This window comes from Micropterus dolomieu, linkage group LG23, assembly GCF_021292245.1.
Source record: "Micropterus dolomieu isolate WLL.071019.BEF.003 ecotype Adirondacks linkage group LG23, ASM2129224v1, whole genome shotgun sequence".
NCBI classification, from domain to species: Eukaryota; Metazoa; Chordata; class Actinopteri; order Centrarchiformes; family Centrarchidae; genus Micropterus; species Micropterus dolomieu.
The window spans coordinates 23,322,399-23,342,275 of NC_060172.1; the positions used below are offsets into that span (position 1 = coordinate 23,322,399).

Consider the following 19,877-nt stretch of genomic DNA (forward strand, 5'->3'; position numbering starts at 1 on the left):
GAACATGCCCGTGAGATGTTAAAATGTTTCCTGTGGGAGAACAGCTGGGCAGTAGGAGCCAAGTTCAGGCGTCATGACACAAGGTATAAACAAGGCTAGCCTATAGATTTCATTAAAAAGTCAATTTTGTTTAGATGGTTACATATTTGTAGCATTTCAACAACGATCAATCACTAATCCACTAATCCACTAATCCACTTAATGAACCGAACTGTGTTTGATTTGGTTTAAATGGTTTTAGCAAATCTCCACTGAAAGAACATTAATGGCTTTGACCTTGACACTGAATGGTAATGGTTTTTGTACCAAGCAATGTAACACTGTATTCTGTTATCTGATTGGTCCATCTTTTTGGTTGTAAATATTGGTTTGTCTTTCTCCCCACAGGTGCCTTTATGTGTCTGCAAAAGTGAGCTAATGTTAGAATTAATATGTTCCCAGAGACCAGTCTGCAGCCCCACAGACTTCAGCTTCCAGTTGGACGGGGACTGTGAAATCTTGTTCCACGACTGTATCTGACCTGTGGGTGGAAAGGGTTTGTCCAGAGGGGATGACATGAAGTGAGAAATACTAAAAGCTGTGGTACTCACCTGTAACATTGAGGTATCCTTTCCCCCCTGTTGTTTACCTGAACAAACAGTTTCATTGTGCGGTTTGTGTCTGTGCATGTGCAGATACTCCATTCCATTGTCTATATTATTCCTTCCTGGAATATAACCACAAAACTAAATTTGTAAGTTTCATCACACAGCTGCTGCAGGAAACAAGAAGTCACAAAGCCTCCTTGAATGTTTTGGTTAAAAGACAAATCAACAGATTGATTGCAGATTGGATTTACTTTTTTAAAAAGTCACTGAATGCTGATTTCTTTTTCACTTTAAGGCAATTTTAAGATGTTGGTCTTGAAACAGTTACAAAATTACCCAATTTACAGTAAAAATACTGCACTAGCAATATGATTAAATAAACTCACCGCCGCCTCTCACAAAAAGAGAACAAAAGCAATTTAAAATTGCAAAGTGCATGCCATTGACCTGTTGTCCTCACTGTAATTAAAAGACAGCAGAGGGATTAGTGGATTAATTTACACATCCTGTTCAACTGGATGCTCAAGTGCCAGTAAGAAATGCAAGTGGGCAGTGACTGCCATTAAAATGCATATCCATCAAACAAGAACAACAAACAAAGCGTGTAGCCTAATAAAACTCTGTTATCAACAGCAACCATGGCAGCACATGGAGACCTTGCATCACACACAGACAAAACAATCTGCTCTTGCTGAAGTTGCTTCTAACATCAAACAAAATATTGCAGAATGAGTGAGTTGATTGTCTTTTACAACTTGTTTCCCAGTGTGCTCCCAGCTGAGTCAGGTTTTATTCACTGTGATCTTGGTCTTCTTCTACTTCCGCTTCAGAGGCGGCTGTATGGATTCCTCAGAGGAGGTTTGACGCTGACTGCATGGCATCACAGCAGCTCCTCCCTTTGGTCAACCCGGTGCATTACATAACACATGCACATGTGTAAATTACAAAGATTCAATAATGGGAGCCTTGGCTTATTACTGAGATAACGGTGTTGACTGTAAAACCCAGTTTAATCAGAACAGTCTTATCTGAGGTTTATGTGGCCACACTAAACGTGGTTTGGCATAATAAGCTATCAACAAGACCCTGGAGACAACTATTTTCAACAGCTGGCATCATCTTAATGAGAAACATATTTTGCTTCCAGTTCTGTTGTTCGATAAGGCTTGAAATAAAACACAAGCAGTTTCATAAACTATCACAGGAACATAGGATAGTCAATAAGTTGTCACATCAGCCTTTTGGATCATGGACATAAAGTAATTTAAATTTTTTAAATATAGATAGATAGATAGATAGATAGATTTGTTATTTATCAGTTTTCAACTACATAAAACACTTCAATACTTCAAAACACTACACACAATTCTCTACCTAAGACACAAAAATCTAATAGGAACTTGCTTTCCTTTCCAAAACACAACCAATCAAAATGCTACACTTATTCACCAGGTCACATACCCACTCCTCACATGTTCAAATACTAACTGCTTAATTGATCAGTAACCACTGCTTTAGTATACAGTAGACCTATACATAGGTCAAAGGTCAGATTACCTGTTTTGACCAATGGATGCCAACAATGGACAGAGAGCAAGGAGAGTAGGAGGGAGAGGCAGGGGATGACAACGAAGACAAGTTCAAGGAGGAATAGTTGAAAGAGGAGGAGGAGGAGGAGGAGGACTTGGAAGAGGACGAGGGCAAAGAAGAGAAGGAAGGAGAGCCATCACTAATGAGATCAGGGCCACAAGTGATCATGTGATCAGCCACAGGTTGACAATGAGAGACTTGAGTCGCTTTACATTGGGATCCATAACTTGAACCTTCAGAAATTAGAACAAGTTGCAACAATCTAATGGTTATTTCAGCAGTACAGTATTGTAAAATATGTATTAATTTTAAGTAGTAAAAGTTATATTTTCCTTTTCTTGTATGCTGCTGTATTCAACACTGTGCTATACTGTTACAACAGTAATATTTTGCCAAATAAATATTTCCTGTTTTAACACTGCATTGGGTTTTACAGTGTACTTTTCAGCACCTCTCAGCAGATTACTTTCACTCTAGAACATTATATGGAAATGTACACATAAGGCCGTGAAAGACAAAAGAGCTTTAGATTTAGAACAACAGTGTGTAAATGGTATATCCAATAATTTACTATTATGAAAAAAGTGTTTGCCATCTGATGCAAATGCTTCATTTTGGGATGTGTTTGTGGCATTTTAATTACAGTGTTTCATTTTGAAGGAGATATGAAGCATTTTGTATGAGCAGTTTTGTGTGTAGTTTTAAAAAAAGGTCGTTTTGAAAACGTGTGTAAGCAAACTGTAAGTCTCTTGCCGCCCTCTAGTGGACAACCTTGATCGAGCCAGCACTGGATGAATGAAACTTTTATTTTTGTAATTTAGACGGTTATGCAGCACTTGTCGTCATCCAAGATACGCAGTAACACAATTAAGCTCTCGCAAAAAAAACCCAGCTCGAACATTTCAACAAGTGGACTCATTAACTTGTGGTGCCAGCAGAGCAGGCCGTGGACACGTGACGGTATGTTGCTCAAGAACATGTCTGAGGACGAAATGAAACATCTGACATTCAACAACATTAAGGGTTTGCAAACAGCACACGCGTAAAACAGACACAAGTGTCCCTTGAAAAACATCCACAACTGTGGAACAACACTTCACCTGTTCGTATTTAAAACGTAATAGGCTATAGGCCTAGACTAGGTTACATAAAACAAATTAATTCAATAGAATGCGCCAAACTGAAAGGCAACCATACAGTAGGCCTATTTGTTTCTAACAGCCGTCACCTTCACTGAAAGTTATTTCATTTAAATTAACATGTTTGTAATTATGGCGCTGGCCTGGGCCTATATGCCCCTCTGGAGACCTTGAGAGACCAGGGTCTGTATGACCCTATGACTTTCCTCCAGTTTTATTTACAGCACAAATCTGTAACGGCCAGGCCGCTGTCTCCATTGGTCTATGGGCGTAACTCTGAAAAGGAAACCAAATAAGAGCAAGTCCATGCTGTAACTCGTTTGGTTTTATGTCTAAATTTAGTTTCTTCGCGTCTATTTTGTAATTTACTTTCCTAGGGTATAGAAAATTACGCAGCGTGACGACATCACTATATAGGCGGTTTAATTGGCGGAGAACCGCGTGACGTTGAAGGATTGGCCAATACTGTCGAATCACAGTTCCCGTGTTGTATCGCGATCCATTGTGTTATATAAATCCTCAACGCGGCTTCTCAATCGGCCATTTCGTCTGTGCAGGGCCGTCAGTCTCAGAGGGCAGTGGGGCGTTATCTTACGTACTGGTTAACTGAAAGACACACCAAGAACATCGCACCATGAATGAGACAGCTATTTCCTTTGCCAAGGATTTCTTGGCCGGTGGCATCTCCGCTGCTATCTCCAAAACAGCGGTCGCCCCAATCGAGAGAGTGAAGCTTCTCCTTCAGGTAAAACTCTTCCGGAAGGCTCACTGTTAGCCGGGTAGCTGGTGTCATCTTGCTAGCTGCCATTGGACAAAACGCGTTAAATGCGTAACTTATCTGTGCCGGTGTTCATCACGTATCCGCAAGCTCGGAGGTTCACATAGCTCAGGAGCATGTATTCATATTAAATAAATTAAAGTTTTAAGACTGGTGAGTTGGAGGATTTGAGGTCATCACGGGATGGGAAATGACCTACACGAGCCCGGCTGCTAACGTTAGCTTCACACATTAACCTTAGCCGGCGTAGCTAACAAAGGACAAACCCTTGTAGTGGTAATTGGGACACTGTGTACACACAGACGGCAACACATTTGATTCAACTACCACGTTACTATTTCATTGATTCATGTGACGAGACTGAATGTCGGTTAAATTTTAACTGTAATTGATCAGGAGATATTGATGGTGGCTAATGTACGTCTTGATGTTAGCTAAGGTACAGTGCGATGGTTGTAAGGCCCGGCGACAGGCATTCACAGCTGGTTCCACAACTTTTAAACCCTTTTAAGTAAAACCTGCACTACCACATGGTTTCTAAAGCTCCCGATGCTGACTCTTCCCATACTTAACATTAACATAATATTGGTGGTGGGGGGGGGGTTCCTCGGAATGAACAAATGTTTGGTAGATCAAGACTCAGCAACTCAACTATTATCATTTGATTGCTACTCAACACTGATAGCTCTATGAAATTGCACTTGCCTGGAGAATGAGCGGCAACTTTTACAGGCTTTACATGTACCAAGGTCACAACAAGGAGACTTTCTGATTGAACCATGTGTAACATTTACCTGGTTTACCTGTTTCAAACTCACCGGTATCTTTTTGTTTATTCCAGGTCCAGCATGCCAGCAAGCAGATCACCGTGGATAAGCAGTACAAGGGTATCATGGACTGTGTTGTCCGTATCCCCAAGGAGCAGGGATTCCTTTCCTTCTGGAGAGGTAACCTTGCCAATGTCATCAGATATTTCCCCACCCAGGCCCTCAACTTCGCCTTCAAGGACAAGTACAAGAAGATCTTCCTTGATGGTGTCGACAAGCGCACCCAGTTCTGGAGGTACTTCGCCGGTAACTTGGCCTCTGGTGGCGCAGCTGGAGCTACCTCTCTCTGTTTCGTTTACCCCCTCGACTTCGCCCGTACCCGTCTAGCCGCTGATGTGGGAAAGGCTGGAGCCACAAGAGAGTTCAATGGTCTTGGAGACTGCCTGGTTAAGATCTTCAAGTCTGATGGCCTGAAAGGCTTGTACCAGGGCTTCAATGTGTCTGTGCAGGGCATTATCATCTACAGGGCTGCATACTTTGGCATCTATGACACAGCTAAGGGTATGTTGACTTAACATCGACATACACTCAAACGTCGTAGGATACCTGCGTCGTCTTTATCTAATATCTAATATTTCCCCCTCTTTGTTTACAGGTATGCTTCCAGACCCCAAGAACACTCACATATTGGTGAGCTGGATGATTGCGCAGAGTGTGACAGCTGTTGCTGGCCTGACCTCATACCCCTTCGACACTGTCCGTAGACGTATGATGATGCAGTCTGGACGTAAAGGAGGTGAGCTGATTTGTGTTAATGTGTGTTTATTTATTTATTTATTTTTTTTTTTTTGCAGTCAAACTGACACTTGGCTGTAAAAGACATTGTTTTGTGTATTATCACTTGATAGGCTAAATGCAACATAGAACTGCATAATTTTTCTGATGCTCCCTGCATATTCTAATTTCTGCTCTCTTCTTGCCTTCATCAGCTGATATTATGTACAGCGGAACCATCGACTGCTGGCGTAAGATCGCACGTGATGAGGGAGGCAAGGCTTTCTTCAAGGGAGCCTGGTCCAATGTGCTCAGAGGCATGGGCGGCGCCTTCGTGCTGGTGTTGTACGATGAGCTGAAGAAAGTCATGTAATTCCTCATGTTGTCACATCACTGTCCAATTTGGCTAAATGTAATAACTTTCCATTTTTATGGACTCTGCATTCTGCCTTATTTATGGGAACAAACTATAGTGTGTCTCACCGCTAGCTGTGGGCCATGGCTGTACGTTGTGCATCTTTATGATTTTTAAAACGTTCCACACCCTCTATACCAATGTCATTCCTGTTAAAGATATCTGATACCTCCTCATGTCATTCACTAGGTTTGTATGGTCCCAACTTGAATAAATTTATTCTGGGGAACAAATTAAAACCTTGATGTCAACTGTCTCCTCCACTGTTGCTGCATGAGATGAGCACTCACTGGATAATGAAACGCACGAAGTGGATTACTCCCAACTGCTATATTTACTCGCGCTTATCTCTTCCTGAGCCTTCCTTTTTTTGACCGTGGTCTCTACTAGGACTGTAGAGTAGATCACCTGAGCATTGGCTCCATTTGAATATGGCCCAGAAAGGTTCCTGATGATAAAGTCGTAGCACACCATTCATTTATGATCACTTTTGTGGTGATACAGGTTGCCTGACCCTCTAGGTTTTGGTTGTTTATAGGATCTCTTTCACCGCTAGCTTAAATTACTTTCACAAACGGCAGGGAAATGCAAGCTCTTGTGAAATTCAGAAGATGTTTGTATGTATTTGACAACCTGTAGGAACATTATAAAAGCTTATGTCATGTTTTAAGTGTACTAAACCCTTCAATGCAGATTTTATTTTGAGTCAGTGTTCAATATTAAAATGCAGTATGAAATTTTCCACCGCATTGCATGAACGAACTAAGTTGTGTGTGTGTGCTCATCTACTTCAAACGTGTTGGAACGTGCGATTAAGAGGTGTGACAGAAATACTTCACTTTTAATACCTTCTCTCACAATCCAGACAGATTTGTGCTTGGTACTAGAGTAGATCTGGTGCTGGTGGATGATCTGAAAACCAAGGCGCCTGTAAGTAGACCTTATCTTATGTCATTTAGATAGACACGGGCTACACATTTTAAGAGTGACCACATACAGACCTGGTAGTTTTAAGCTACACTGTCCGTGCTTTCAATAATTCGCCTGAAAGACTGAAGACTTGACAGCAGGGGGCGCGCGCTGAAAAGAAGTGACACTCACGAGGCCTTCCCGTACCCTATGCGCATGCCTGAAGCATTGAGGTTTGAAGGCGGGGCGTGTAAAGATGAATCAGATTTATCTGCTTATCGGGATTTTGTGACAAAGTGACAGCGTGTACGAAGGTGGACGCTGTTCCGCCATAACACCTGTGTAGTATACTACGCAGTACACATAAATATTGTAGGTACTGCTGCCTTTATGAATGGTTAATTAACTTTTAGACGTGTTGGTACATTATAAGGTGTTGGTGTGTTAATAGAAGGAAACCGTACAATATAATGCAGTATATCACTATTACAAAGTAAAGGAAGAATTATTACCAGTGTGAATAAATAAACAAACCACTGTGGGGTCATTAAAGTAGCTAATTATAAATCATTTATATAATTTTGCAATGTGTCCTAAATTAATTCACCCCGGACTTTGTATATTTGTGTCAGACATGAATTAAAGAGCATATATTTTGACAGTATGGCTGCAATTTATAATCAGGAACAAAGACTGATAATATACAATGAAAAATATGGATTTAAAAAAATCACAAATCATTTTGTAAATTAGGTTGCCACTGTGTTTTTCATTTGTCAACAATGTGGTTTAGCCATAATATATGAACCTGAAAGCTAAGAAAAATTAAGAAGCCAGCCAGTGCGAAGCAACCATCTTTTTCCTCAGACAAGTTCATTCTGAATTCATAAGCACTTATGATTTATTCCACCAAATGCTTCTTTCAAGTCTACAACCTGAATCCAGTATTACAATACAATACAGAGCATCTTCTATATTTGCTTCCTGTCCCCTTTTAGCTCTTGGATGTGTTTTACCAGATTACAATCTAAGTATAAGAATCCATCACTGTTAACACAGAGTGTAAAACAATTTAATATCAAAAGTCAAATAAAAATGGACTGTGGTAACGTCTGTTAAAGCTGCATGATACATTTTATTGAAGTGCATTCTCATTTGATCTCATTTTGTGATGATGGAGATTTTTTTTTAATTTGTAGGAGTGACAGTACAGTATAAACCTCACTGGTTGGTTAATCTTGCTGCATACAGACTCAAACTGAGTATCAGTAACAGGTAATATTTATGGCATAGATCTGATGCAGTTAACATGCGGTATGTTAATCAAAGTGTCAGCCTAAATTACTGTGCTGTACAGCAGCCACACAACACAGACACCTCGCAGCACACTCAATTGTGTAGAGCTTACAGTTGGCTGCAGTCTCCTCCAACAGTCCACATGCTTGTGAGTGAAGTGGACTGGACTTGAATTTCCTGTACAGTAGGTGTAAAGCATATGACTGTCATTGTTTATTAACCATTGTTAGATTTGTAGTGGACTGGCAGCTTGTCCAGGGTGTTTCCTGCCTTCTGCCCAGTGCATTCTGGGATACAGTCCAACCTGTTGTTTAGGATCTCGTCACTTCCAACTGTATTTGGACTCACACACATCAGCAGGCTAATAGTATTTATGGGCTTACTTTTAGCTAACTCAGCTCATTCATTTGATTATACTGACTCCAAAGAATAATATCTATCTATCTATCTTTCTGGTTTTATGCATTCATTGGATGTCAGTCTGTAGCAGGAAAATAAAACGGCAACAAGACTTTCTGTGAAGTACAGGAAAGTACTAGTTTTTATTCCTTCATAATCAAACTTCACAAACAGCTTGAACTTGTACAATACCTCAGAGAGTGAAAATTACAAAAAAAGTGCTGGTAACATTTACAAAAATCATCCTTACTTAGCAACAATCAGTTTATTCTTCCACACTTTTTTTAGTCTTTTGTATTAAGGCTTAATACTTCTGTATAAAGTATATGCAAGATAAGTCTTCACAGTTTTTCGAAAAAAGTCACAATATTATGTAACATAATGAAGCTTTTACGGCTATTTTCTTTATAATAACAAATACACATCACTGGTAAATATATGTGAAATACAGGGCTTATTGTAAAATGGCAAGTAATGATACTGTTTGCTGAGATAAATTGATTCCACACACTGTTATAGGAAAGTTTTGACATACCGTTGCTATAACTGAAGGAGGAGGAAAAGAAAATGATAAGCATAAACACTTGGGAGATCGCCTCCAAACTTTGGCACATCCCATGAAACAATTTCACAAAATATGAGATTTATTTTTGAAATCATACATATGGAAGAATAGCTAAACTGGCATAAAGTGAAAACATGCTGTGTAGTAAGGTGCTAAATCAGAGATATTACATTGCCAGCCTTTTTCCCCCACGTGGACTGACATGAATAAGGTGCATTCGTAAGACTCAAAGCATGTAGGCCTTTCTTAGATGTCAACAAAATATGTAATAAATACATGTTTTTCAAAAACAACCTAAATTCATTTGACCAATAGTCTTGAGGCGACCTCGTATACTCATGCATTCCCATGGATTCAGAGAAATGAATATCTCTACTGCAGTTGTGTAACTCTCTAACTGTGGCATGTGAAAGTAAAAGCTGTATGGTATTCATGGTATGTGTTATTTGCTTTTTTTCCCCCTATTTTAATTTAATTTAATTTTTTATTATTTTTTGAACTGCTGAAATTGTGACAAACTTGATGATTAAGTAGATGGAATTGAAAACTGAATGCAAAACTAAGCCAAGATATATTCACAAGATCCTCTAAGCTGCACTGGTTTACAGGTCAACAGATGAGAGCTCTAGCCCTAGACTTACCAATTTCACCCTCATGCATACTGTACGGTTAAAGTGACGCAACAAGCTTGCTTAAATAGTCTACATCACAAAAGCAATTTGGTTTTAGTGCAAACACAATTGGCTGGCTTCAGCTTCTCAATAATAACAAGCTCACCAAGGAGATTACAAGAAGGCACATACTTATGCTTCCTCTAACACGCAACATATTTAGACAAACCGCAACATCTTTCAACAACACCACAAAGCGGTGAAAACAGGAAAGCTACTACATCCAGATAAAATGGTGAAGTTTTGCTGTTTGTGAATTATTGAAAAATTTACACTTATCCATCAACAAAATACCAACGTTAAGGTCAATAATTACTGCTGTTGTGAGTGACCTCGTTGAAAAAGGATGAAGTATGATACATTTTGGTGGACACAGATTCTCAAGTGGCCAATGGTGCTATGTTTATATGACGTGAGGTGCATTTGAGATTTTCTATCTTACTATTTCATTATTATCTCACTTTTTTTTTCTCTCTTTTGTGACATCCCAGCGAAAAGCACTCAAAGCGAAATATGCAGAGAAGATGATTGTTTTTAAGGGGAAAGGTATCCTAGACAGAGGAAGGCTGGGTATATCTTTTGGTATTTGTGTTTATCTTTAAATGTGTTTAGTCTGATGTGTGATGAAGACAACTGATGTTTGACTCATGGGAAATGATTCCTTCCCTCACACATCCCGTCACTTACTTCCAAGCTGCTTGATTTGTCCAAAACAATCACAGGAGGAAACAACAGTTTTAATGCCCCTCAAATCTGGACACTAATACTCGGGGGTACGGCTGGGTAAAAAAAAACCTGCTACGAACAACAATTACACGTGGATGTCATGTGCATTTAAAAAGGTGACTGATTCTGTACCTTTGAATACAAAAACAAATCAAGACTTGTCAAATATCACCATTTACTCAGCATTGCCACTGTGGGCGACAACCGTCACATACTATGGTTCAAAAATGTGTTGAGTGAATTATATTGCTTTTGATAGAAGGAGACCAAAATAAGTCTAGTGCAAATCTCTTTTCTGGTTTGAGAAGTGGTGGTTGGTGTAATGACTCAACTGTCATATCTGCTCTACCATAACGCGGACATACCAGGTGATTTAGAAAACTGGATAGCTGTCAAGTGGTATCCCTTTAGGATTTTTCTGAATATTTAAGATAGCACTCAAAAAAATGTTACAATTTGGAAGGAAAACCCCTAATAAAATGTTTCCTATTATAAATAAACCATCACCCAATGAATGCAATCAACCAGCACAAAGGAAATATCTTATCTTATTACATCTAAATGACTCCTATTTTGAGCAGGAGGATGGCGGCCATGTTAGTCACCCTCCCCTGTACAGCTGGGAGGATGTGCTTTGTCTGTCAGGGTGTCGTCTGTGCAGTTATGTCTGTCAAATACATCTCTCAACTTGGAAATGTTGGAAAACTCACTCCAGTCCAGTGTTTGACAAATCATATTATAAAAAACGTCCTTGCACATACATTTAAAAAAAAAAGAAAGAAAAAAAAAACTTTATCCCCTATTTCAAAACAGCAGTCAATACATTTCAAACAAGCTTGTTTCATAACAACAATAATAATAAAATACAAACCAACTTGGAGCATAAATTATCAAAAACAAACTGAAAACACATTACTGCAGCATATATTTCAGGGTTGCTTAGTTGTGATGTTAACTACCTTTACTACAACAGCTCCACTTGTGCCAAGTTCATAACTATATAGGAGAAGTACTTTTAGGGAAATAATAAAATATCAAGCTAACGTAGGCAAAAAGAGCCTAACAAAATATACACATATTTATAAGCACATCTCATAGTTCACTCAAGTGCATGTTTACAAAAGCATCTACATACAAGATATGGCAGCAAAAAGCCTGAAAAGCCAGATGAAAAATAACCTAAGCTGCTTTGATTAGGACACGTCATTTCTGATTTGTACTGTCAATATTTGGGAAATTCTGTCTCCAACCTGGGTACAAAACATCGCCCGAATTACAGTAATTCAATTTCCTATTTTGAACACACAGGATGAAAAATATACAGCAGATTCACCTAGAATTCGACCTTACAGTAATAAAATATTGTCAAATTTTGCCAAATGATTTACATTCTGCTCGCAGATGATGCCTTGTCATTACAAAAATATATCATCTTGTAATCACTTTAATACATATTTGGACCACATTATGATACTTAAATTCATGTTACAGTTTGGTTTGACTCATTAATTTTAATAATGTAGCAATGGCTGGCTCTGACGTTTTTCTTTTCAGTGAACATGAAATACTGTAATATTTGCTTAGAGATCATGAGTGAGATTTAACTTGTTTTGCTGAGACTTAAAGTTGTGTATCATTATTCTCTATCCTTTTTTTGGCTTAATAAACAAGCTACAAATATGTGCAAACTTAACATCTTGGTCCATCTCAAGTATAAATGGCTAAATGTACTCTATGTCACAATGTCAAATTAGTAATTTAGGGACAGCCTGAAAATATTAGACGGTGCCAATATTTGATGAAAACTGCTAACATAAAGATTTTTTGGATTTAATCCAATGTGAAGGTGAACAGGTCTACACTGATTTGCTAAATGTGTGTATAGAAGACATAACCAATGATTATTGAGTATTATGTTTTGTCAAGAGGAACAATGCAACATTTACAATCTTATACATGTTTTAACATGCGATAGTTTACATCACAGCTACTGTGTCAGATTCATTTTTATGTTTTGTTGCATTTCTTATAAAAAAAAATCTATTTTGGTCTACAATAGGCAAATTAACACAACCACAAAACATAGATGCATTTTCACAAGCACCCTGCAGTGAGAAGAAAAACAAAGAAAACCAAAAAAACAAACAACTGTAGCAATCTAGCCCAACCATTTGAACCCCACACACATAGAAAAGAAACGCTATTTTCTCCATAAAACTTAAATTATCTTAACCCTTCTTTGGTTTGTGAAAACAAACATTGTCTAGTACAGTTTTTTTTTTTCTCAATTTGACTTCTAATGATTAGCATGGCCCCGTTTTACAAATGACCACCACCAGCCACTTTGGGGACATTATTACAGTGCTCAAATCTTTAATCTCTGTCTGCAGACTGCGTGCTGGCTGAGACAGTGACCAACATTGTGGTGAAGAGCCTTGACTTCTCTCTTTTTGCAGTTTTTTAAAAATGTTATTTTACGTCTCTGCACTATAAAAGAGAGACCTACATAGAGAAACTGAGTGATAGCATAGTGCATGTTGTCTATAGAACCAGTCCACACAAGCATAAGCTGTGCTCAAAGCTGGGAGTTGTGATCTTCTGGCAAAATTTAAATAAACAGCAAGATGAGATAAAAAAAACCCCAATCTATTTTAGGGAAATATACATTTTTACTAAACTCTGATGTAATGGGCAATGTTGCTACTACATAATCAAATATCCCACAGATCTGTAAAACGATTAAGTGCTGGAAATCCTCCTTAATATTAGGTTAGTTAAGTGTGGAAAATGAATGCCAGACTAGGAGTTGGAATGTTCTGGACTTGAACAGGAATGCATGTTTTTAGTTGCACTGCTGCACACTTTAAAACTAATTGAGCTGGACTAAGCCGAAAAGACTGCAGCGAGTAAGAATACAAAGATCAACGTTTAGTCTTGTTTAGAGGCTAAATCGCATATAAGTTTCCTCACCATTGTGATTTTTTAAAAAGATACAGAAATCCTGTTATGGCGGGACACTCAAAATATAGTTTGTGTTCGATTAAAAACAAAGTACCCCCCTACAGGAAAAGGCTGTGTAGACAGGACTGCATGCTTCATTCGGACCGATGGATGGTAGTTACCTGATGATGATGTTTTATTAAAAACCTCATCAGGGTAGTGTAATAACTGCATGTTCGGAGAAATTAATAATATAATCTAGATGTTATTATAGCTTAGTTTGGCTGTGTTGTACTTTAAAATTAAATAAAACAGCTGCTTCACTGTATGTGCGTAAAGCTAAAAATCAAAACAGAATCTGGATGTCTGACTGTAAAATGTGAACAGATGCTGTTTGTGTGTGTCATAGTGTGACGGTTGGATGACAGGGACTAGCTTTATCACATTGCCTATATTAGTAATGCTTTATTTTAACATTAAATGTATATGAAACTAAGCCTTCAAAATGTGCATTTGTTAATCATAGCTGTTTTCTCCTATTTACTTGAAAACTATGTATAATGGAGGGTTTAAAGAGTCAAAATAAAGGCAATCACCTGCTTTTGGTATGATGCATGTTTTTGCTGTAATATATTATGTTTATGTTATAAGTTTTACAGAAATTTCTTGAAAAGATTCTTTTATTTTTCGTTTTTCTCCTTGGTTCTGACGCCTAATTTAACAATAGCGGTATAATTAAAAACGTGTCTTTTTTCCCCCTAAATTTGGCACAGTAACTAGGCTGGAGAAGGTTATAGAGAAAACTGTGGTAATTAGTCCACAGGGGACAGAATAATAAGCCATCCCAAAACCTTTTTATCTCGCAGCCACTCATTCCTGAAACTTCATTTATGATTTTCATTCTACTATATTTTCTTTTACTTTTGTTTTCATATTGTTAAACCAAACACTTTCAACGACATTTGAATGCTGTGTGTGTGTGTGTGTTCTCTTTTGCCAAAACTTTCAATTTGTAATCTCATTTTGCCTCCAAGAAGTGGTTATAAATATCTACTGTCAGTCTAATGTTTAACGGCCAGTTTGTTTCTTCACGTTGCTTGCCCTTTACAGTTTCAAGCTGTATGTAAACAACAAGGCTGTCAGATAAGAGGAGATGTTAATGATCGTTGTGGGGAAATTGGGCACTGGCTTGCATGTGGAAGGGCCTGTCATCAAGGTCAAAGGACACATAGTAAAACTACTATAGCAGCTGCCAGGTCATATGGCCTGCAAACCGCTTTTTAGTTGTTTACAGCAAGTGCCAGTATGGGGTAACTTACTGCCATGCTTATAGACATTATTACAATCTGATGAAAGGCAATATTTACCCACAATAAGATTTTTTTTTAAATCCAAATATTCTACTTGGATTTCCGTTCACTGTGGCAGGCAGCACGTTAACTTCACCTCTCCCTATTAATGTGTGGCCCCCTCTGCTGTTCACAAAGTGCCACTGGCCTTTCCCCCAAAACATACAGTACAGGATATGGCTTGTTTGCAAATGGCAAAAACCGAAAATAAAAAATGGCATGTATAAAATGCCAAACAGCAAAGAGAGAGAGAGAGCAACGTGAAAGAACAAAAAACGGTCATTCAATTTTTCATATTTGTTTTCTCAGGTACTATGCGGACCCACTCAACCTACTTGTAATGTTTCATTTAGACATTAAAACGGGATTGCGTTTTATATCTTTGAATCCTCCAAACTGTATTAATGTTAGATAAAAAATAAAACTTGCAGATGTAGCCTTTACTGTATATGAATAGAACATTTCAGGTATTTTAAAGGGTTCTCTTAGGATGCACTCATAACCACCAGGTCTTAGCAGTAATAGTATAAATAATATATTTATATTAGACCATTGTGTATATACTGTATCTGTGCAATGTAGGAGAGAAAAACTATGAATATTCTGTATAGTTGCTGTATGTACTGATAGGCACTTGATAGGCATATTCCCTATATCCCACAAGATACTGTATACTCTAGCTGCAATTATGTCTTTATCAAACTATCTGAAAATGTATTCTCCAGCTGTGTGGAGATGGTGATACTTAAATATATATAGTATATTTGTAAGAAGTTATCTATTTCACTCTTATGTGTACTGTAGAAGGCCAAAAATGCAGTTGGTTTCACGTGTTTTCTGTATTCTACTCTTAACTTTGTGACTTTTAGTCAAGCTTAAATAAAAAATCTGACTTAAAATGTGTGGAGACGGACTGAAAGACAAACAGGAAGACAGACACATGCTTATCAGAATAAAATGAAGCTGTTCCTCGCCCCGATATGACCCTCACCATTACTATCTTCCATTTCCTTGTTTTCATCTCAATGCAAAGCAAATAAGCATATAAGCATATATAGTACTGTGAAATATGACTCAATAACTGACTATCCTTTATCCAGTTGCGTGAAGCTATGTATGTATAAACAACATCACTATGATCACCATAAAAAAAAGCAGGAAGAAGCCTGAAATAAAGAAGTATAACGATGAATTAAACATACTGCAAGAAGGACAACAATGTACTGTAGACCCTGTGTCTCTACACTAAGATAAACAAAACATGAACAGTAATATATTTGAAACACAATACAAACAGCTGCAGGCTCAAGGCTATTATCTACTTTTCAATATGTTTTGTTCTGAAAATATGCAAACATAAAGTCTAGACTTTTTTTTCAAACTAACAACTAGAAGAAGCACGATTGAGATAAGGACTTATTTTCTGGATAATGTTGCAACTTTTCAACAATTTTTAACCGATTTTTTTTGCAACACTGAGAAAAGAGAATTAAGCACCACCACGAGTAGCTGAAGCAGTATAAGGAATATATAACTATGGACAGTGAAGAGCATGTGATGCTAATGCAACAGGGGAGGGGGGGGGGGCTAGGTATGTTATAGCACGTTATGACACACTGGAGAGAAGGTTCTTTCCCCTTCCGAGCCTGGTCTGCTATCAAACACCTTATGATACAAGAAGTTAGTCAACTGACAGTGGGATGAGTTATTAGCCCTCATCCAGATAACGTTGAGATTGGCTACTTTTGTTATTCCAAAAAAGAAAAAGATAGAGAAACAATTGATAGTGTAATTGTGAAATCAAATATTTCAAAAACCAACATCGAGCTACTTAACCTACTATTTAGACCAATGATACCACAAAGCTGGTTGTACTCATCTAGCTACAGTCAATAGTGCATTTGATATATGTGTTTACACAAAATATGTAAAATTTAGGTGCCATGAAGGAATGCTAGATTACTGAATACATACATCACACTGAAACAATTCAATTAATGTATCTGCCTATGCTTTCAAAAAAGTGATGATGTTAGTTTGGCAGTGTTTAACTTGGTACTGAACAGACAACAAACACCAACATCATGAGCTGTGTGCCATACATGTGGCAGTACTGTTGGAAAGAGATCTCGGCAGTTGCTAACATATTCTATTTAGTGCATTGTCTGTTAAGGCATGAGATTACCCTCCACGTGCTGTGTAGAGACAAATATAGCACTAGCATGCAGCAATATTGCCATCCTGGCAACAACAGCTACAAACAGGAACCATACAATTTAGGCTTATATGCACACCATAGGAGACAGGCCCAATCAAATGTTAAATAATGTGCTACTTTTACTGCGGACTAACCTCACATTTGTTTTTCGGTTTATTTCTTATCTGCAGTCAATAATTTCTTTTAGCTGAGGAGAAACCAGAATCTATCCAGGTCTCTCATGTTCATCACTTGACTTCACTTCAACTGACTCCACAGGGATCTGAAATCTAGTAGCAATTATATAAAATTTAGCATCAAAATGCTGGACATAACTTCTCCAAACAGGTACAACGAAGTAAACAGTGTTTGACCTACCTAGGCCTCACTCAAATCTCAGAACAAACGTTACAGGTGCCGTATTAGCCCAAAAGGTTTGGAGAACTGCTTCTCATAGTACCTGCGTTGCATATTGCTAAGGAAGCCCTACAGTTCAGATATACCACTTATCAACAGTTTGATTAGGCTATATACCACACACAGAGTCTCACAGACATACAAACACTAAGGAAGGGACACAACTGTGTACAACCGACAGACAGATATCAAAAAGCTGCATTCCATCACCTCCCCACACCTTTAAACCCACGGAAAGTTGTTCTAGGACACACATATAATTTATGTTACACACACACACATTATAAATGTATTATTATTAATAATATAATAATAGTTATTATTATTACCTCTGCCAACGGAGTTGGACGGGAGTTGTGTTTATTATTACTGTTGTTGTTTCACTGTTAATATTGTTTGGCTTGGATGTTCTCGTAAGAAAATTCTGTCTGTTTCTAAAGAAATGCAATTGAATAACTGTTATAGGGAACTGACTCCATAAAAGAATGAATTCAAAGGTTAAAACATAGATGAGCACACGTAATGGTACATATTTAAATAAAAATAAATGCTTGCATTAACACGGCACGAGTATATACTGTAGGTAACTGCAAGCAATAACGAAAGCCAAGAACCGCTGAATTACTTAATGAATAAATTGAAACAAAGCTATTCTATTACATGTGAACTCTACAACCAAATGTTAGATTTAAAAAAAATCCTCTTTTCTAAAACTATAATATCTCTGTTAACAGTAGTGCACTTATTGGTTTAAGCAGTGCAACATATATGCAAGAAAATAATGCAGTCCACTTATCAAGATTTTTAAAAAAAGAAAATGTTTTTTTTTTCCTTTGAAATTGAATAAAAGAAAATTATAGAAGTTCATTTGACGAAAATGATTAAATATTAAGCACAGGCATTTTAAGAAATGTGCAAAGTAGCACTGTTTTTTTTTTTTTTTTGAATGTACAGCGGGTCTTCTTAAGACCACTGTACGCAGTTATTCTTTTAACAATACAACTACTAAAGTGTTTGCTCACAAACGAGCAAATCCTTCAGATTGCAGTTGCAGGCTGTTGCATGTGTGTGTGTGTGTGTCCTATTTTGAGTAAAAAGCAATACAAAACAATTCAAATATCAGAAATGAGCCTTAAGTGATGTGATTTATGGATGACAACTTAAGCACACTAGCTTCCAAATCTATTCTGTACATGCTGTGTCTAGGTTTTTAGAAAAATCAGGAATGTATACTATTGTCTAGAAAGTCCATCTCCAACATGTGGTATATCGTGAAACTGTGATATCAATGGAGCTACTTGTTTTGCTCTGAGACTGCATATCCTTTCAAAACGTTGCATGCCATTTGAGCCTTCAGGGAGAGCAATAACACAAAGATTAATGCATTTAGCTCCCACTAGCTTAAATGGCTTTGCAATAGTAATGAACAGGTTATACAGGGTTCTAGGATCAGGATGGCATTTGTTTCCAATTCAAATTTGATTCAAATTAAATCCCTCCCTCTTCAACACTGTTCCAATCAACAACTAGCCTAACCCCTCCCCCCCAATATTATAATTCCATTATCAAATTAAAACCATGTCGGCTACTGAATAACAACAATAGAAAGTGACAAATATTTTTTTAATCTACATCCCATAACAGTCAGGTGCAAGTTGAGGAGCAGCAATTATGAAGGAGAGAGTTTAGTCGCATATGCCAGCCTGCCATAACTGTGAATGTGAAAGGCTAAAAAAACCAATCAGCAAAAGAATCTTTCTTTTTTTCTTATGTTTTGAAATGGAAGAGGTCTATTAGCCTTAACAGTCTTTTAAGATATTAGTGGCAGTGTATGCAAATGAGTTAAACTCCAAACTTCAGAAAAAAAGAAACAAATTTTTGCTCAAATACTGTCTCATCAACACACCCTAATTTAGTAAACGCAATCTTAACCATTAAAATGCATGGACAACAATTACAAAACAGATGAGAAATATTTGTCCCTGTCACCACTGACAGGAAGTTACATTTCAGTAAAATGATTGAAATTGGTACCTTGACAACAGCTGCATTATAATCCCTTAATACCATAGGAATAAATAAAACCCACTGTCAAATTAACTACTCTCCTTTTTTATTTTACATAAGAAGGCAATCTTGTGACCATCAGTATTTTTAGAGGGAATATGTAGCCCAACCCCAGAAGATTTCTTGTTATTGTTGTTGTAAATTATACCACAGTAAGCTTGGACATCTATAGTTTCCAAACTGGTCAGTATGGGTTCACAACTACCATGATTTATATTTCATGGCAATGTACACACACACACACACACACACACACACACACACACACACACACACACACACACACACACA

The 19,877-nt window shown here is 37.6% G+C and overlaps 1 protein-coding gene across 1 annotated transcript; it reads left to right on the top strand.

Moving 5' to 3' along the window:
- Positions 1-3,854: 3,854 nt before the first annotated feature.
- On the top strand, positions 3,855-6,289 carry LOC123963906 (ADP/ATP translocase 2). The gene is made up of 4 exons (XM_046041004.1): positions 3,855-4,061; positions 4,936-5,422; positions 5,517-5,657; positions 5,851-6,289. The coding sequence occupies exons 1-4, from the start codon at positions 3,951-3,953 to the stop codon at positions 6,006-6,008; spliced, it is 897 nt and encodes a 298-aa protein (XP_045896960.1). The 5' UTR covers positions 3,855-3,950; the 3' UTR covers positions 6,009-6,289.
- The last annotated feature ends 13,588 nt before the right edge of the window (positions 6,290-19,877 follow it).

Coding starts and splice junctions, on each gene's coding strand:
- LOC123963906 (XM_046041004.1), top strand. CDS start 3,951: ATGAATGAGACAGCTATTTCCTTTGCCAAGGATTTCTTGGCCGGTGGC. Junction 5,423..5,516: donor CATCTATGACACAGCTAAGG/GTATGTTGACTT, acceptor CTTTGTTTACAG/GTATGCTTCCAGACCCCAAG. Junction 5,658..5,850: donor GCAGTCTGGACGTAAAGGAG/GTGAGCTGATTT, acceptor TGCCTTCATCAG/CTGATATTATGTACAGCGGA.